At 44.3% G+C, this 19072-nt stretch overlaps 1 protein-coding gene across 4 annotated transcripts; it reads right to left on the reverse strand.

The window, feature by feature from the left end:
• Window positions 1-807: 807 nt before the first annotated feature.
• Window positions 808-12556, reverse strand: LOC106601881 (heme oxygenase 2). Of its 4 annotated transcripts, none has more exons than XM_045715655.1 (8): window positions 12451-12556; window positions 11618-11697; window positions 9149-9285; window positions 8639-8756; window positions 6388-6600; window positions 5816-6091; window positions 3824-3953; window positions 808-3510 (listed from the first exon to the last, which is right to left on the reverse strand). In XM_045715655.1, the coding sequence occupies exons 3-8, from the start codon at window positions 9229-9231 to the stop codon at window positions 3383-3385; spliced, it is 948 nt and encodes a 315-aa protein (XP_045571611.1). In that variant the 5' UTR covers window positions 9232-9285; window positions 11618-11697; window positions 12451-12556; the 3' UTR covers window positions 808-3382. The 4 variants fall into 4 exon arrangements, with proteins under 4 accessions (XP_045571611.1, XP_045571612.1, XP_045571610.1 ...); XM_045715656.1 differs by having other exon boundaries at window positions 11551-11697; window positions 12451-12547; XM_045715654.1 differs by lacking the exons at window positions 11618-11697; window positions 12451-12556 and adding exons at window positions 9509-9760; window positions 10005-10267.
• Between the last annotated feature and the right edge of the window lie 6516 nt (window positions 12557-19072).

The following is a 19072-nucleotide window of genomic DNA, read 5'->3' on the forward strand; positions in this document are numbered from 1 at the left end:
ACCAATCTAACTTAACAATTGCACAACTACCTTGTACACAAGTGTAAAGGAATGAAGAATATGAATGAGTGGTGGTACAGAACGGCAGATGCTATAGAGTACAGTAAATGAGAAGTTATGTAGGGTATGAAAACATATGAAGTGGCTAGTGATACATTTATTACATACATTATTAAAGTGGCTGGAGTTGAGTCAGTATGTTGGCGATGGCTGTTTAACAGTCTGATGGCCTTGAGATAGAAGCTGTCTCTCGGTTCAAGCTTTGATGCACCTGTACTGACCTCACCTTCTGGATGTTAGCGGGGTGAACAGGCAGTGGCTCAGGTGGTTGATCTTTTTGGCCTTCCTGTGACATCGGGTGGTGGGGTCCTTGAGGGCAGGTAGTTTTCCCCCGGTGATGCGTTGTGCAGACCTCACTACCCTCTGGAGAGACTTGCGGTTGTGGGTGGAGCAGTTGCCATACCAGGTGGTGATATAGCCCGACAGGATGCTCTCGATTGTGCATCTGTAAAAGTTTGTGAGTGCTTTTGGTGACAAGCCGAATTTCTTCAGCCTCGTGAGGTTGAAGAGGCGCTGCTGCACCTTCACCACGCTGTGTGTGTGGGTGGACCAATTCAGTTTGTCCGTGATGTGTACGCCGAGAAACTTAAGATGTCCATCCTTGAAGTAATAACAGAGCTGAATTGCAAGTGACATTACTAAGCACAGATCTGTTAGTAGTTGGATATGTGGATCCAACACAAGGAATGAAAGATTAAGTATTCAAACAGGGCAAATATCTCAACACATGAAATAACCACAAAAGTATACAGGAAATTCAATCATTTATTTTACTACAGACAATGTATTCCTGTGATTTTCTTTCACAAAAAGAGACCAGTGACATTTGTAGTAAATCGTCAGTCACTGATAAAGCTTGAGTTAGATTGCAGTGTACTTACTGTACAAAACGAATGGGTTCGATAATACAGTTACTGTTTGCTTTCTGTTACAACCGGCAAGGCAAGAAAGAGTCACGCAACGTGTGCCTGTCAAGCACTCACTGAGATCACTAGGCTTCCGTTAGTCCATCCCAACAACACACCTCGACACCTGAGATTATGGGTCATGTTCATTAGGGCACACGTTTCAGAAGAGTTTAATTGGACAAGTCCAGTTAGTCCCTCCCTGTTTCAGTCTTCTGTTTAGTGCCTAATGAACACAACCCAGGTCTGGTCATTCCAGAACTCCTTCAAAATGTTCTAAATACTGCAACAGTTCCATCCCCTGAAAACAAATACTAAAATTGCATTTACATTGAACTAAAATATGACAAGTCTTGCAATATTTCTTATGTATATAATTGCATTAACATGAACCTGAGACCCAACACGTACATGACTAATGAGGCTCTGGACTGGTCTGGACAGCCATAAATACACCTGGGTCATGTTCATTAGGGCAAAATGTTTTACAAAGTTTCACCACGGAAATCAAACATTTCTTATTGGACTAATCCAGATAATCCCTGTTTTGTTAATACCTCGGAGGGCTACTGAACACATAATACATCATCTAACACCTGCAAAGAATTCAAGGACTACCAAATACACCAGAGATGGATAGGAGAGAACCGCAGACCTGAACACACAGCATAGAACCTGTTTATAATGAACCAAGATAATGTCACGTGATGTCAGCAACTTGACCTTTGGTATTCAGCATTCTGACCTTTAACCTCTTCTCCATCTTCAAGCGAAAGCATAGAATACAACGCAAACTGTTGTCTTCAATGTTAAAACTACAAACAAATCAAGGAATGTAATGTTGATGTCAGTGTGAATCCTGAATAGGATCTGCTAAATACCGTAGTGCCCTTATAATTCCTCAGATACAAACCTATGGTCACCTGCACAACACATTGTTCTCCTTCTCCACAACCAAACAACAATGGCTCAACCTCATCAGGTTGGTGCATAGCTTTCAAGTCCTCAATGTTATCCATTCAGACTGATGAGGTAAATTGTCTTCACCAATCTAACCTGATCTCATCTGACCTGTCCTGCCCTGTCTCCCAGACCATTACACTAGCTGCTGTATTTGCTGCCTCTACCTGGTGTCCATAGGCCTAGAACAATACTGAAAATCAACTTTATCCACGTTTCCAGGACGGATGTGTCCATTTTCAGACACTCTGCTCCTCTCTAGACTGCCTGAGTGCAAAGCAAAGGACTGGACAGCACTAGATAACTAAGTCCAACATTTCAACATAGCATAAAACAAAACAAAAATACACTTCAGAAATGATTAATAGTAATATTGCTCGTCCATCCTAAAACAAGACCTAAAGTGTCCATCCTGTCACTCACTCACTGTCTGTGTGCTTTTCACAGGAGGTTGGAATTTTCTGCCTGCGTTCATTTGGAGAGAAGAGAAAAATAATACATTGTGATGTGTGACAACCGTTGGCAACATTTTAAAGTCTAGACCTTTCTAGAAAGTGTGCTCTTACTGTCAGTTAGCCTGTGTTGTCCTTAACCGAATCTTGGGACATCTTCCAAGAGAGTATCACCCCCATAACCATTAATACAAACTTAAAAAGATGGCGCTTAACCTACTCACGCAAACAGATAGTAGTCTGCCCTGCAGAAATACTCCTACACTTTGCCAGATCTGCATATTAACATACGCATAGAACGTGTTACTTTGACTGTTTCTGGCTCAGCAGTGTTTGAGTTGGGCTGCTGCTCACCGCTACGAAGTGCCAGCACCTCAAAGGTTCTACTTGTTCAGTTCCACCACCTAAATAAAGAGTACCGGCACCTAATTCAGTCCACTTCAAGCAAAGGCTCACTGCTCTAATATTTTCAAGATTACATTTTGGTTTGATGGACTGATTGTGGGGCCACCCAGGGGACAGCAGAATATAGTCCTTCAAATCCCCATGGCAACCTAAAAGTGTCAAAATCCACAAAGGCTTTTTTGTCATAGCAGGGTATCTGTTTTTCCTCTCTAACTCTACTGCATCACTCCATAATACAATTGTTTGGGATTATTAAAGAGACTTCAACCTGACAACAAATCACACTATAATCTAATCAAGTAAGATCAATTGTCATCTCATGTCAACTCAAGAAGAAATAAATCCTATAACAGGTTTGAATAAAAAAAATGGCTCTAAACTGATATTAAGAGCTACAAATATGACCAACCATACTGGGAGGATACAGGACGGAGGGAGAATGAGAGGGAGGTAGTAGAGAGAGAAAATTAGAGGAGTGGAGGAGGGAAGGTTACAAGGTCTGGGTACGGATGGGTTCTCATCCAAACGTTCAGAAAACAATTCTTCTTGTCTTCCCTCCTCCTTTCCTGCAGGACAGCCAACGATTGGCTGTGGGTCGGATCACATGAAGTACCATGCAGCCAGTCCGGCGAGGGCGGCGACCCAGGCGGCGAATAGGACCTGGCCTGTGGGGTGTCTGAGGACGGCCATGGCCAGCTGACCGACGTACGCCGAGCCCCCACTGGCCGCTGAGATAGAGGACAAAGAACACGGTCAGAAAACCTCCCACATTACCATGTGAAACACTCTTCTGCCATTTTTAACAGCACTAAGCCAGGCCAAGCAGCACTGCACTGGCCTGGTTAGGAACCCACTGTAGTTGCTGGAGCCATGCTAGAAAGGACAATGTGAAAAGTAAATATCCAAGCCAGCATGACAGTGTGGTAAGGGTATTGTGGTTCTAAATGCCAGCGTATTGCTAACATGGCACAACAAATCTTTCTTTCAGGATCAATCACTTTGTTTCCAGACAGAGCTTACAGGAGTTGTGTGTCAGCGTACCCATTTGTGCGGCGTAGTAGGGGCATTTGTTGATGTCTCCTCCGGTCCCATGGGCCCCATGAACAGGCATGCCCGCGTCCATGACCTCTTCCTGGATATCCTTACCCATCTCCTCTAGCTCATCAAATACCTGACACCAAACACAGGGGATTACAACTGGTTCATGTTCACTCAAACAGAACAAAAGGTCAAACAGGGAGGTACCATCTGAAAAGGTCCAATAAGGAAAGCTCATTTTTCTTTTTCACAACACTTTGGAACAGTTTGATATTGTGTGTCCTCATGAACACAATCTCTGAACTGAAACAGTAAGCTGAATTGTGTTGACCCAGAGTTTAGCACAAACAGTTTGACATTGTGATTGGGTCGGTGGGCGAGTGAAAGGAGTGATATTTCACTTAAGGAGGTGCCGCTGGTCAAAGAAATGGCCATGATGCAGAACCGTAATAACAATATGATCAAGTTCAACATCTGACATTCATGTAATGTAATCAGAAGCCAGATGTGAGGAAGTGAATTAATGATCATATCTGTGCACTTGAAATTGAAATAGGAGAGATGGCGCATTGTCTAGCTACACTCTCAGAACCAGTTGGCAGAGTGCTTACGGTGATAAGCACAAATCCAACCATCTGCTGTTGGCCAAAGACCCTAATTTTCCCTGGGCACAAGACTCTTATCTCCAAAGACAGGATCAATACAGTGGCTAAATGATTAATTAAATGATACAATACTGAGAAATGCAACTAAACTACCGTGGCCCTACCTCTGAAACTAAACTGCCGTGGCCCTACCTCTGAAACTAAACTGCCGTGGCCCTACCTCTGAAACTAAACTGCCGTGGCCCTACCTCTGAAACTAAACTGCCGTGGCCCTACCTCTGAAACTAAACTGCCGTGGCCCTACCTCTGAAACTAAACTGCCGTGGCCCTACCTCTGAAACTAAACTGCCGTGGCCCTACCTCTGAAACTAAACTGCCGTGGCCCTACCTCTGAAACTAAACTGCCGTGGCCCTACCTCTGAAACTAAACTGCCGTGGCCCTACCTCTGAAACTAAACTACCGTGGCCCTACCTCTGAAACTAAACTAAACTAATGGGTCCTACCTTTGACACTAAATTAATGCGGCCTGGCTTCCTCTGAAAACTAAACGTCTATTTTTATTTAACTAGGCAAGTCAGGCAATAACAAATTCTTATTTACAATGACGGTCTACCCCGGCCAAACCTTGCCCTAACCCGGACAACGCTGAGCCAATTGTGCGCCGCCCTACGGGACTCCTGATCACAACCAGTTGTGATACAGCCCGAGATCGAACCTGCGTATGTAGTGATGCCTCTAACACTGCGATGCAGTGCCATAGACCGCTGCGCCACTCAAGGACCCACAGATATGAGATGGCAATGTTTACAGCCATCACCTAGAAGGAATTATTAGAAGACCCACCACACCAGTAGGTGAAGCAGTCTCCGTTTACTGGAAGACCCACCACACCAGTAGGTGAAGCAGTCTCCGTTTACTGGAAGACCCACCACACCAGTAGGTGCAGCAGTCTCCGTTTACTGGAAGACCCACCACACCAGTAGGTGCAGCAGTCTCCGTTTACTGGAAGACCCACCACACCAGCAGGTGCAGCAGTCTCCGTTTACTGGAAGACCCACCACACCAGCAGGTGCAGCAGTCTCCGTTTACTGGAAGACCCACCACACCAGCAGGTGCAGCAGTCTCCGTTTACTGGAAGACCCACCACACCAGCAGGTGCAGCAGTCTCCGTTTACTGGAAGACCCACCACACCAGCAGGTGCAGCAGTCTCCGTTTACTGGAAGACCCACCACACCAGCAGGTGCAGCAGTCTCCGTTTACTGGAAGACCCACCACACCAGCAGGTGCAGCAGTCTCCGTTTACTGGAAGACCCACCACACCAGTAGGTGCAGCAGTCTCACTCTTTAATCAACCCCAGCTCTCTCTTCCCTTCCTTCCCCTTCCTCACCTCCATGTTGAACTGAAAGGCCAGCACGGCCTCCGCCACCAGCCTGTCCTTGGTGGCCATGTCCAGCTCCAGCTCATTCATCCGGCTCCTGTACAGCTGCTTGAAGGCCTTGGCGCTGTGGATGCCGTCAAACTGGTAGAAGTAGACGCCCTCGCCCGTCGATGGCAGCTTCAGCGCCCGCTGGGCCACCTTCTTCAGCACCTGGCCCCCGGACAGGTCTCCCATGTAACGGGTGTAGGCATGGGCCACCAGCAAGACCGGCTCTTCCTGACCCACCTAAATACAAATACAACTTCACTGGCTTATGGTATTGTCAACCTCCCCTGGACTCCACACACACACCAGAGGATTGAAGCAGCACAGGGAATCACAGTGCAACACCCATGGAGTAGTGTTAGGTCTGAAGTGCCTTGCATAAAGGCACAATGGTAGTGGATGGTGGTAATGTGAATCTGAAACCAGCAGCCCTCCAGTAGCCAGTTCAGCCCCCACTTTTTTCATCGTCCAGCCTGGGACTTGAACCAGCGACCTTCTGGTTACTGGTCCACCCCTCTAACCTCTGGGTTACTCACCTGGTGGATGCGTTCCACGTAGCGTTGCGTGGCCGGCGAGCAGCTGACCTGCTCCCGCCAGTCCTCGCCATAGAAGTAGTCCAGGTCGCGGGACAGGGCGTCACGTCTATTCAGCTCTGGGAAGTAGAGCGGGGAGAAGTCAGGATGATCTTTGTTCCTCTCAATCTCCTCCTCCATGGCCTCGTAGGTGTAGTAGAGGGCCACATCACCCAGCTGAGGGGGAGAGAGATGCAGAATTTTACCCCAAAACAAACATTTTAGTTGCAAATATTTTTCATTAATCCATGTTTGACAGTCCCTCAAATACTGTGTGTGTGTCAACATTCACGTTTTCAAGATACAGTGAGGGAAAAAGTATTTGATCCCCTGCTGATTTTGTACGTTTTCCCACTGACAAAGAAAGGATCAGTCTATAATTTTAATGGTAGGTTTATTTGAACAGTGAGAGACAGAATAACAACAAAATAATCCAGAAAAACGCATGTCAAAAATGTTATAAATTGATTTGCATTTTAATGAGGGAAATAAGTATTTGACCCCTCTGCAAAACATGACTTAGCACTTGGTGGCAAAACCCTTGTTGGCAATCACAGAGGTCAGACGTTTCTTGTAGTTGGCCACCAGGTTTGCACACATCTCAGGAGGGATTTTGTTCCACTCCTCTTTGCAGATCTTCTCCAAGTCATTAAGGTTTCGAGGCTGACATTTGGCAACTCGAACCTTCAGCTCCCTCCACAGATTTTCTATGGGATTAAGGTCTGGAGACTGGCTAGGCCACTCCAGGACCTTAATGTGCTTCTTCTTGAGACACTCCTTTGTTGCCTTGGCCGTGTGTTTTGGGTCATTGTCATGCTGGAATACCCATCCACGACCCATTTTCAATGCCCTGGCTGAGGGAAGGAGGTTCTCACCCAAGATTTGACGGTACATGGCCCCGTCCATCGTCCCTTTGATGCGGTGAAGTTGTCCTGTCCCCTTAGCAGAAAAACACCCCCAAAGCATAATGTTTGACGGTGGGGATGGTGTTCTTGGGGTCATAGGCAGCATTCCTCCTCCTCCAAACACGGCAAGTTGAGTTGATGCCAAAGCGCTCAATTTTGGTCTCATCTGACCACAACAATTTCACCCAGTTGTCCTCTGAATCATTCATATGTTCATTGGCAAACTTCAGACGGGCATGTATATGTGCTTTCTTGAGCAGGGGGACCTTGCGGGCACTGCAGGATTTCAGTCCTTCACGGCGTAGTGTGTTACCAATTGTTTTCTTGGTGACTATGGTCCCAGCTGCCTTGAGATCATTGACAAGATCCTCCCGTGTAGTTCTGGGCTGATTCCTCACCGTTCTCATGATCATTGCAACTCCACGAGGTGAGATCTTGCATGGAGCCCCAGGCCGAGAGAGATTGACAGTTATTTTGTGTTTCTTCCATTTGCGAATAATCGCACCAACTGTTGTCACCTTCTCACCAAGCTGCTTGGCGATGGTCTTGTAGCCCATTCCAGCCTTGTGTAGGTCTACAATCTTGTCCCTGACATCCTTGGAGAGCTCTTTGGTCTTGGCCATGGTGGAGAGTTTGGAATCTGATTGATTGATTGCTTCTGTGGACAGGTGTCTTTTATACAGGTAACAAACTGAGATTAGGAGCACTCTCTTTAAGAGTGTGCTCCTAATCTCAGTTTGTTACCTGTATAAAGACACCTGGGAGCCAGACATCTTTCTGATTGATAGGGGGTCAAATACTTATTTCCCTCATTAAAATGCTAATCAATTTATAACATTTTTGAAATGCGTTTTTCTGGATTATTTTGTTGTTATTCTGTCTCTCACTGTTCAAATAAACCTACCATTAAAATTAAAGATTGATCATTTCTTTGTCAGTGGGCAAACGTACAAAATCAGCAGGGGATCAAATACTTTTTTCCCTCACTGTACATCCCTTTCTGTATCCTGGCAAAGTCTCACAAAGTGAGGATGTCAAAGCACTTCATGTTCTTTAAAGCCTTACAGGATATTGTTGTTCAGTACAGTGGTTGTTCATTACCAGTGGTGCTGAAATACCCATCACCATTCTTAACAGTATTAGCTTACCAAGTGTTTGCAAAGTGAGGATGTCAAAATTAGATCAAAATGCCTACACCCTTAACTGACTGCTGTGGATAAATCAGATTATGCATAATGTTCAAGACAGTGAATGCAGCAGTATTAAGTCTCAGAAAATACTTAAGTGGCTGCTCTATTCTCCAGACTGACCTTGAAGAGCTCCTTGCGGATGCGCCCCCTGAGGAAGTCCTTGACAAACTGGGTGTTCTCCGCCTTCTCGTGAACCTCTTTGGTCCCGGCAGCCAGCAGTTCAGAAAGGTCTGTGGGGCTGTGGGGAGGGCACACTGGCTGACACCGCATGGGAAACTAGAGGCAAACACTAACTACATGACCCATAGGGCTGGCTTCCTAAACCCAGATTAATCCTAGTTCTGGAGAGAAAAAAAACACTTTCAATGTAGCTTATTCTACATTGAGCATGCGTTTTACTCCAGGAGAAGGTTTAATCTGTGTTCGGGAAATGGGCCCATAGTGTTTTCGGCTCTCCTCAGAAATAAAATAGACAGACCAAATCTGACAGAACTGAAACATACCCTGCCCACACCCTGGCACTCAAACATACACATGAGAGGAGAACTCTCACTTCCAGAAACTGCCCAGCCCCCATCCATTTTCAGAAAAAGCACTGAAGTGAAGTTAGACCATCCCAGATTTCTATACCTGAGAGTGTCTTCTGGCTCTTTCTCTGCGTTCACCAGGCCTCCTCCATCGGCGGCACTCTCCGCCTTCACAGAGTCCTCCATCTTTTCTGCAGACAGCTTGGTCCTGTCACTCAGACAGACACTCTTTGCCAGTCTCTGCCAAAGACAGAACACCAAAACAAGACCCACACATTCAAAACTGACTCACTATTGAGTGGGTGGGGTAGCCTACATGAGAGCCACATAGCCTAGATACAGTATGTGCAGATAGATAGATACAGAAGTAGTGCTTTTGTAAACAGATGCCCAAATGTCCATGACAATAGAGTCTTAAGGGATAGTTGGAGATTTTGACAACTAATCCATTGTTTCCATTTACCCAGTCAGATGAACTCATGGTTATCATTTGTATGTCTCTGCGTGCAGTTTGAATGAAGTTGAAGGTAATTAGTGATAACGGAGCAATTGCCAGCTAGCGTGAGTGTAATGACTGAAAGTCTATGGGATCAGCCAGCATGCTCCTCTGACTATGGGTATGCAGTCCTCACTGTGTTCTGTTCTGGTGTACAGTTTGACAGCTAGCAACAGTAGCCCAATAAATCCATAAGAGGTGTTGCTTTTTTTTCTGAAACTGAAAATACAGAAAGGAAACATTTCATAACTCCAAACAATAACGAGGCAAACCTAACATTTAAGAACAACAAACGCAGAAAAACACTTTACGTAACATTAGCCAAGTTAGAAAGCAGAACCATAGAACAGTAACTTTAGCTAGCTAGCTAACGTAAGTTAGCTCATAATAAGTGTAAAAATAATGCCACCACCTTGAAACATTTCTCTCACTGTATAATAGCTAACATTGTTATGATACTTACAATGGGCATAAATGCAGATAACTGAAAATAAACAAATGTAATGATTGCTGTTTTGACAATGTAGCTAGCTAGCTAGCGATCTCTGTTTGACAGAGCTGTTTGATTATATTCATCGTCATGGTAACCACATGCCCCAACTCTGCCTGCTAGCAAGGAATCTCTTTACATTCTAGATGGCATTTACATTCTATTCAAGCAGTAAGGCAAGAAGGGGTGTGGTATATGGTCAATATACCACTGCTAAGTGCTGTTCTTAAGCCAGACGCAACGCGGAGTGCCTGGATACAGCCCTTAGCTGTGGTATGTATATTGGCTATATACCACAAAGCCCCAAGTTGCTTTATTGCTATTATAAACTGGTTACCAATGTTTAGAGCAGTAATGATGTTTTGTCATATCACACACGTGTTATACGGTTTGATATACCACGGCTTTAAGCCAATTAGCATTCAGAGCTCGAACCACCCAGTTTATAATTACAAATAAAGACATTGGGTCCATGACACTGCATGTAGACAAAATTGCTCATTTTCCAAAATCTCAATCTATCCCTTAAATAGGAGCAGAAGTGCAGAAATTAGTGCAAACCCAGCACAACATATCATATCAGATACAACATAGCAAACAGCGTATATATATTTTTTCTGATGAATCCTCGGCTCATGCCTGTATAAACTTAATATGGTAGTTTAAGTATAGTAGTAGGCATAGCTTACATATTTGAGGGTGACAACCCAAACCATGATAATTAGCCAATTTCTTTGACTTATGACTATGTAATGAACTCAACTATTTGCTAAAGCTACATTCATTAAAACATCAAGAAGGGCCCATGAAATGAACATCTGACTAGTTATGACCAGCAGAACATCAGTCCACAACACAGGTTAGGCTTGATCTATAGAATAAGCTCCACAGAAACACCTGAGTCTTTTCAGATCAGTGTCACTTCAGTAACAGGAGCAGCGTACCACAATAAATACGACAATTATACGTAGCTTCTGTGCCTTATGTGGCGGGCCGGGCGCATGCATGCTGACATGGTCGCTAGTTGTATGGTGTCTCCTCTGACACATTGGTGCGGCTAGCTTTGCGGCTGGCTTCCGGGTTAAGCGAGCAGTGTGTCAAGAAGCAGTACGGCTTGGCAGCGTCGTGTTTTGGAGGACGCATGGCTCTTGACGTTCGCCTCTCCCATACGGGAGTTGCAGAGATGGGACAAGACTGTAACTACCACTTGAATGTCATGAAATTGGGGAGAAAAAGGGGTTAATAATAAATATATATAGTGTAACGACCCTGGGTTTATAAGCGCGGATATCGACTCTGCCACTCGAGCATGCACTTGCGGCACAGTCGATAGCGCGCTGGACTTCGGGCTAGAAGGTTGAGGGTTCGAGACCTGCTCCCTGCCAGTGTGTGTGTGTGTGTGTGTGTGTGTGTGTGTGTGTGTGTGTGTTATAATATAGATATACACACACACACACACACACACACACACACACACACACACACACACACACACACACACACACACACACACACACACCAGATAAGTTAGGGAGATGCAGTCGTCAATGCCGGCAGGGGAAGCAGTGACAATGCTCTTTTCTTACCAATGATGTGTTGTTGTCGTTGTCTTGGGCTGTTGGTGGTCACTGGTCAAACGTCCTCTGACAGTTGATTCAGCTGTGACCTTATTCAGAGTGGCAGAGATAAGGGAATGTGTGTGTGACTTTGGCAGCACTGACACACAAGTAACAACACAGTGAATAGCTGGCACAGCATAGCAGGGGCCTAGCATTAGGGGGCCCTAGTCGCTTCACATAGTAATGAGGAAAGTCAACAATGAAGAGGCCTGGAATTACACAGAGAGCCAGACAAAGGAGCTCATAGTACACACGTTGCTAGATGTTCAGTTATTCTTGTGTTTACTAGCTAACTAACTGTAAACTGTATCAAATAGTAGTTCTGGTTGTATCCATGATTTTTTCCAAGTTAACATGCATTTGATCTAATGTGTCTTACATTCGAGGATATGGCAAGGGAATATTGCTAGCTAACTAACATCAGAATGTCTATTGGTCTTGCTAACGTTGTAACAAAGACGCTAACTTGGCTAGCCACCACCAGCAGAGCAGTTAGCTAGTTCAACAATATAGCCCATGACGTCAAGGCACTGAACTGGCAGCTGTTAGACATGTTCCATGCTAACTATCTATGTATAGTAGTTGCTAGTCGTATAATGAATCAGTTTACAAGTGTTATAACCAGCGCCAGCTAATTAAACAGTTGATACGTGCGTTACTTCAGGACGACAATGTGTCAATCATCTTAGAATATCCAAATGTATTGTTTTGATGCTGTAGAACGCTAAATAACTCACATAGGGTTATCTAGCATCCTACTCTGTCCCTATTGTGCAGAGAATAAACATACAGTAGCTTACCTTCTCTGCGCACTCTACGGAGCTCTTCTTCAGTGATGCTCAAAACATAGGAAATGTAGTGTTGCTTATTCTTCGTCTTTGAGATTGAGTTGGCTGACCGCATCCAACTTTTAGGTGCATACACCGCCACCTACTGTACTGGAGTTTGAGTCCAGTCACGGCCAACCGACATTAACTTCCGGTAATTCAAAATTGGGGAAAAGGAAAATGACCTTGGTAACTATTAGCCCTCACAAAAAAAACACCACCCCATTCCACTATTTAACCTTATCTAATCCTACTCCAGGCCAGCAGTCTAAGAGGACAGAACACTACCACTCAACATCCCTGCAAGTCTTCTGCAGTAAAACCTTGCAATCCCAAGTATTTCTCTACAGCTGCCACCACAACCTCTATTTTATGTGACTTGTGTTCCATTTCTGCATTACAGTTGACAACCATGGCTATAAATGCCAAGAAACCCACCTTACTGAAGCACATATTATTCCCATCCCTATCTATTGGTCTCTGTCTACTCACAGAAACCTCATCATGTACACATCTTCCTCTACCGCTCTCTTCACTTCTTCAGCATATGGCACTTTCTGTACTAACGTTAATCACTGACCTCAACCTGCCTTTCTCTCACCAGACACCTCCAATCTCCAGCTCCATGGGCAACCAACAGTTTACACACACAACTTTCTCCACCGATACTACACATTCCTTCATGTCATGCCCTCCTGCACTTTCTCACATCTAGGAATCTCCCTCCTACACACTGCTGCAACCCCTAAAACACAGGTGCATTGCAGTCTTGGGAACAATGTAAAAAGAAAGAGAATACGAGATTTTGACGACTGAATTAGCCACGCTATGGCGCGCCACATTAACTAAATGCCACAGTTACATTCACTTGTATAAATAAATGTGAGTCTGTTCGAATTAATTAATGAATTAATGGACTGAAGAGAGTCTCATTTTTTAATTAATTAATTATCAGGCGATGCTCTTTAAAAAGACAATGGCAGGTTATTTATTTCCTTGTTTTTATCGTCACTACCAGAAAATCTGCAGGGTGTACAATGGATCTGATTATCATGGTGGTGGGGATGGACTGATTTGTGATCAATACAATCACTGTGAGGGGCAGAGGAAGGGAAAGTAAGTATGATAGGCACTGCATTGAACATCTTTTAATCACAAGTTATAAACAGGAAAACTGGGAAAAATGTGTTACTATATGTAATGTAGTAGAAAAAGCATGGCATCATCCATTCAAAGCAATATACACACACAGCAGTATTGTACTGGTACCATATCAATCTTGTTTGCATTTGTCACACAACAGTATTGTAATTTTATTGTTATTCTAAAACACAAAGATGTAATATGTTACTATATGTAGTATGTTACTATACTGTATGTAATGTGTTACCAAATGTTATTTGTTACTATACGTAATGTGATATGTAATCGGCTCTTAACCAACCATGCTATTTTGTTTGTTTTTCGCGTTGTTCGTAACTTGTTTTGTACATAATGTTGCTGCTACCATCTCGTATGAACTAAAAGAGCTTCTGGACATAAGAACTGCGATTGCTCACCTCAAACTCGACGAAGAGTTCTTCTTCAGTGAGTTGGACGGGAGGGATATACTACAGACACCCGACCAGGCCCAGGTCCCCGTTATTCGCTGGAGAAAGAAACTGAGATTTTGCAGAAAGAGATCATGGTGCCTTGTGAGGATCAGGCGACAAGTGGCTAACCTGCCCTCCATCCTGCTAGCTAACGTTCAATCGCTGGAAAATAAATGGGACGAACTGAAAGCACGTTTATCCTACCAACGGGACATTAAAAACGGTAATATCTTGTGTTTCACCGAGTCGTGGCTGAATGACGACATTAAGAACATACAGCTGGCGGGTTATACTTTCTATCGGCAGGACAGAACAGCAACCTCTGTTAAGACACGGGGCGCGGGCCTATTCATTTATGTAAACAACAGCTGGTGCACGATTGTCACGACTTCCGCCGAAGTCAATGCCTCTCCTTGTTCGGGCGGCGTTCGACGGTCGGCGTCGCCGGTCTTCTAGCCATCATCGATCCACTTTTCATTTTCCATTTGTTTTGTCTTGTCTTCCCACACACCTGGTTTCAATTCCATCATTACATGTTGTGTATTTAACCCTCTGTTCCCCCCATGTCCTTGTCCGGAATTGTTTATTGTAAGTGCATGTGCACGTTATCTGGTGTGTGACGGGTTTTGTACCCATTGATTGTTTGTTCTATTTTCCGGTGGTTTTTATTATTAAACCATTCGTTGGAACACAGTTTTTGCTCTCCTGCACCTGACTTCTCTGCCGCCAGTACGCACCCTTTACAACGATATCTAAGGAAGTCTCTAGGTTTTTCTCGCCTGAGGTAGAGTATCTCATGATGAGCTGTAGCCCACACTATCTACCTAGAGTTTTCATCTGCATTTTTTGTAGCTGTCTAAATACCACCACAAAACGCTCCTAGTTGCCGGGGACTTTAATGCAGGAAAACTTAAAACAGTTCTATCTAATTTCTATCAGCATGTTAGATGTGCAACCAGAGGAAAATAAATCTAGACCACCTTTACTCCACACACAAAGCTCTCCCTCGCCCTCCATTTGGCAAATCTGACCATAATTCTATCCTCCTGCATACCAGCAAAAATTAAAGCAGGAAGCACCAGTGACTCGGTCTATAAAAAAGTGGTCAGATGAAGTAGATGCTAAACTACAGGACTGCTTTGCTAGCACAGACTAGAATTTCTTCCGGGATTCTTCCGAGTACACCACATCAGTCACTGGCTTTATCAATAACTGCATCGAGGATGTCGTACCCACAGTGACTGTACGTACATACCCCAACCAGAAGCCATGGATTACAGGCAACATTTGCACTGAGCTAAAGGGTAGAGCTGCCACTTTCAAGGAGCGGGACTCTAGCCTGGAAGCTTAAAAGAAATCCCGCTATGCCCTCCGACGAACTATCAAAATGGCAAAGCATCAATACAGGACTAAGATCGAATTGTACTACACCGGCTCCGACGCTCATCGGATGTGGCAGGGCCTGCAAACTATTACAGACTACAAAGGGAAGCACAGCCGAGAGCTTCCCAGTGACACGATCCTACCAGACGAGCTTAACCTGTTTGGGATAGGGGGCAGTATTTTCACGGCCGGATAAAAAACGTACCCGATTTAATCTGGTTACTACTCCTGCCCAGAAACTAGAATATGCATATAATTAGTAGATTTTGATAAAAAATACTCTAACGTTTCTAAAACTGTTTGAATGGTGTCTGTGAGTATAACAGAACTCATATGGCAGGCCAAAACCTGAGAAGATTCTATACAGGAAGTGCCCTGTCTGACAATTTGTTTTCCTTCTAGGGCATCTCTATAAAAAATACAGCATCTCTGCTGTAACATTACATTTTCTAAGGCTTTCATTGGCTCTCAGAAGGCGCCAGAAAGTGGAATGAGAGCTCTCCAGTCTCTGGGCGAAAAACAGCAGGAGTTTTTGTGAGTGGTCCTGCTGAGAACAATGACACTGGAGCGCGTGTGCACGAGACGACTCCATGTTTTTCTTTCAGTGTTTGAATCAATACAACGTCGCCGGTTGGAATATTATCGCTATGTTACGAGAAAAATAGCATTAAAATTGATTTTAAACAGCGTTTGACATGCTTCGAAGTAGTGTAATGGAATATTTTGAATTTTTTTGTCACGAAATGCGCCTGCGTGTCACCCTTCGGATAGTGACCTCAACGCACGAACAAAACGGAGCTATTTCAATATAACTATGGATTATTTTGAACCAAAACAACATTTGTTGTTGAAGTAGAAGTCCTGGGAGTGCATTCTGACGAAGAACAGCAAAGGTAATCCAATTTTTCTTATAGTAAATCTGAGTTTGGTGAGGGCCAAACTTGGTGGGTGTCAAATTAGCTAGCCATGATGGCCGGGCTATGTACTCAGAATATTGCAAAATGTGCTATTTTAAAATCTGACACCGCGATTGCATAAAGGAGTTCTGTATCTATAATTCTTAAAATAATTGTTATGTTTTTTGTCAATGTTTATCGTGAGTAATTTAGTAAATTCACCGGAAGTTTGCAGTGGGTATGCTAGTTCTGAACATCACATCCTAATGTAAAAAGCTGGTTTTTGATATAAATATGAACTTGATTGAACAAAACATGCATGTATTGTATAACATAATGTCCTAGGAGTGTCATCTGATGAAGATCATCAAAGGTTAGTGCTGCATTTAGCTGTGGTTTTGGTTTTTGTGACATATATGCTTGCTATGAAAATGGCTGTGTGATTATTTTTTGGGAGGGTACTCTCCTGACGTAATCTAATGTTTTGCTTTTGCTGTAAAGCCTTTTTGAAATCGGACAATGTGGTTAGATAAAGGAGAGTCCTGTCTTTAAAATGGTGTAAAATAGTCATATGTTTGAGAAATTGAAGTTATAGTATTTTTGAGGTATTTGTATTTCGCGCCACGCTATACCATTGGATATTGGTGAGGCGTTCCGCTAACAGGTTTTAATAACTTCTATGCTCGCTTCGAGGCAAGTAACACTGAAACATGCATGAGAGCACCAGCTGTTCCGGACGACTGTGTGATCATGCTCTCCGCAGCCAGATACCACCATAGTCCCTGTGCCCAAGAACACTAAGGTGACCTGCCTAAATGACTACTTACCCGTAGCACTCACGTCTGTAGCAATGAAATGCTGGTAGGCTGGTAAAGGCTCGCATCAACACCACTATCCCAGAAACCCTAGACCCACTCCAATTTGCATACCGCACCAAGAAATCCACAGATGATGCAATCTCTATTGCACTCCACACTGCCCTTTCACACCTGGACAAAAGGAACACCTCTGTGAGAATGCTATTCATTGACTACAGCTCAGCTCAACACCATAGTGCACTTAAAGCTCATCACTAAGCTATGGACCCTAGGACTAAACACCACCCTCTGCAACTGGATCCTGGACTTCCTGACGGTCCGCCCCCAGGTGATAAGGGTAGGTAACACATTCGCCACGCTGATCCTCAACACGGGGGCCCCTCAGGGGTCCGTGCTCAGTCCCCTCCTGTTCTCCCTGTTCACTCATGACTGCATGGCCAGGCATGACTCCAAGACCATCATTAAGTTTGCCGATGACACAACAGTGATAGGCCTGATCACCGACAAACTAACATGGTCCAAGCACACCAAGACAGTCGTGAAGAGGGCACGACAAAACCTAATCCCCCTCAAGAGACTGAAAAGATTTGGCATGGGTCCTCAGATCCTCAAAATGTTTTACAGCTGCACCATCGAGATCATCCTGACGGATTGCATTACTGCCTGGTATGGCAACTGCTCGGCCTCTGACTGCAAGGCACTACAGAGGGTAGTGCGTACGGCCCAGTACATCACCGGGTCCAAGCTTCCTGGACCTCTATACCAGGCGGTGTCAGAGGAAGGCCCTAAAAATTGTCAAAGACTCCAGCCACCCTAGCCATAGATTGTTCTCTCTGCTACCGCACGGCAAGCGGTACCGGAGCGCCAAGTCTAGGTCCAAGAGGCTCCTAAATAGCTTCTACCCCCAAGCCATAAGACTCCTGAACAGCTAATCAAATGGCTACCCAGACTATTTGCATTGCTCCCCCCTCTGTCATGTTGTAACGGTTGTCGTCGGGAATGGAGGACCAAAACGCAGCAGGAATGTGGATGCTCATCTTGTTTTTATTTTAAAATAAAGAGAACACCAAAATAACGAAATGAAGACCACACGAACAACAAAACAGTCTTGTCACGCTCACATAGGCAAAACAAGAAACAATCTCCCACAACACCAAACCAAACAATTACCCATATATAGGACTCTCAATCAGAGGCAACGAGAAAGCACCTGCCTCCAATTGAGAGTCCAACCCCCCATCAACCTAAACATAGAAATGCAACAAACCAGAAAGAACATAGAAATACAAAACATAGAACATAGACCAAAACCCGGAAATAATAAATCAAACACCCTACTACATAAATCACCACCCCGAACCACATAAACAAAATACCCTCTGCCACGTCCTGACCAAACTACAATAACAAATAACCCTTATACTGGTCAGGACGTGACACACGTCCTGACCATAGTAAGATGTGATTTTCTATGCTAGAGTAGGTCAGGGCGTGACAGGGGGTGTTTTTCTATGTTTTCTATTTCTATGTTCTTAGGTTCTAGTTTTTGTATTTCTATGTGGGCTTGTTTGGGATGATCTCCAATTGGAGGCAGCTGGTCCTCGTTGTCTCTAATTGGAGATCATATTTAAGTAGGGGTTTTTCTTCCTGGGTTTTGTGGGTGATTATATTTTGAGTAGTGTTTGTTTCTCTCTGTGTCACGGTTTGTTGTTTTGGCGATTCAGTTATTTATGTATTGCAAAGTTTCATGGATTTAATAAAATGTGGAACTACAACCACGCTGCACTTTGGTCCGCTCCTTTCGACAGCCGTGACACCCTCCTCTGGAACGCTGCTCCTACTCTCTGTTATTATCTATGCATAGTCACTTTAATAACTCTACCAACATATACATATTACCTGGACG

This window comes from Salmo salar, chromosome ssa03, assembly GCF_905237065.1.
Source record: "Salmo salar chromosome ssa03, Ssal_v3.1, whole genome shotgun sequence".
NCBI lineage: Eukaryota > Metazoa > Chordata > Actinopteri > Salmoniformes > Salmonidae > Salmo > Salmo salar.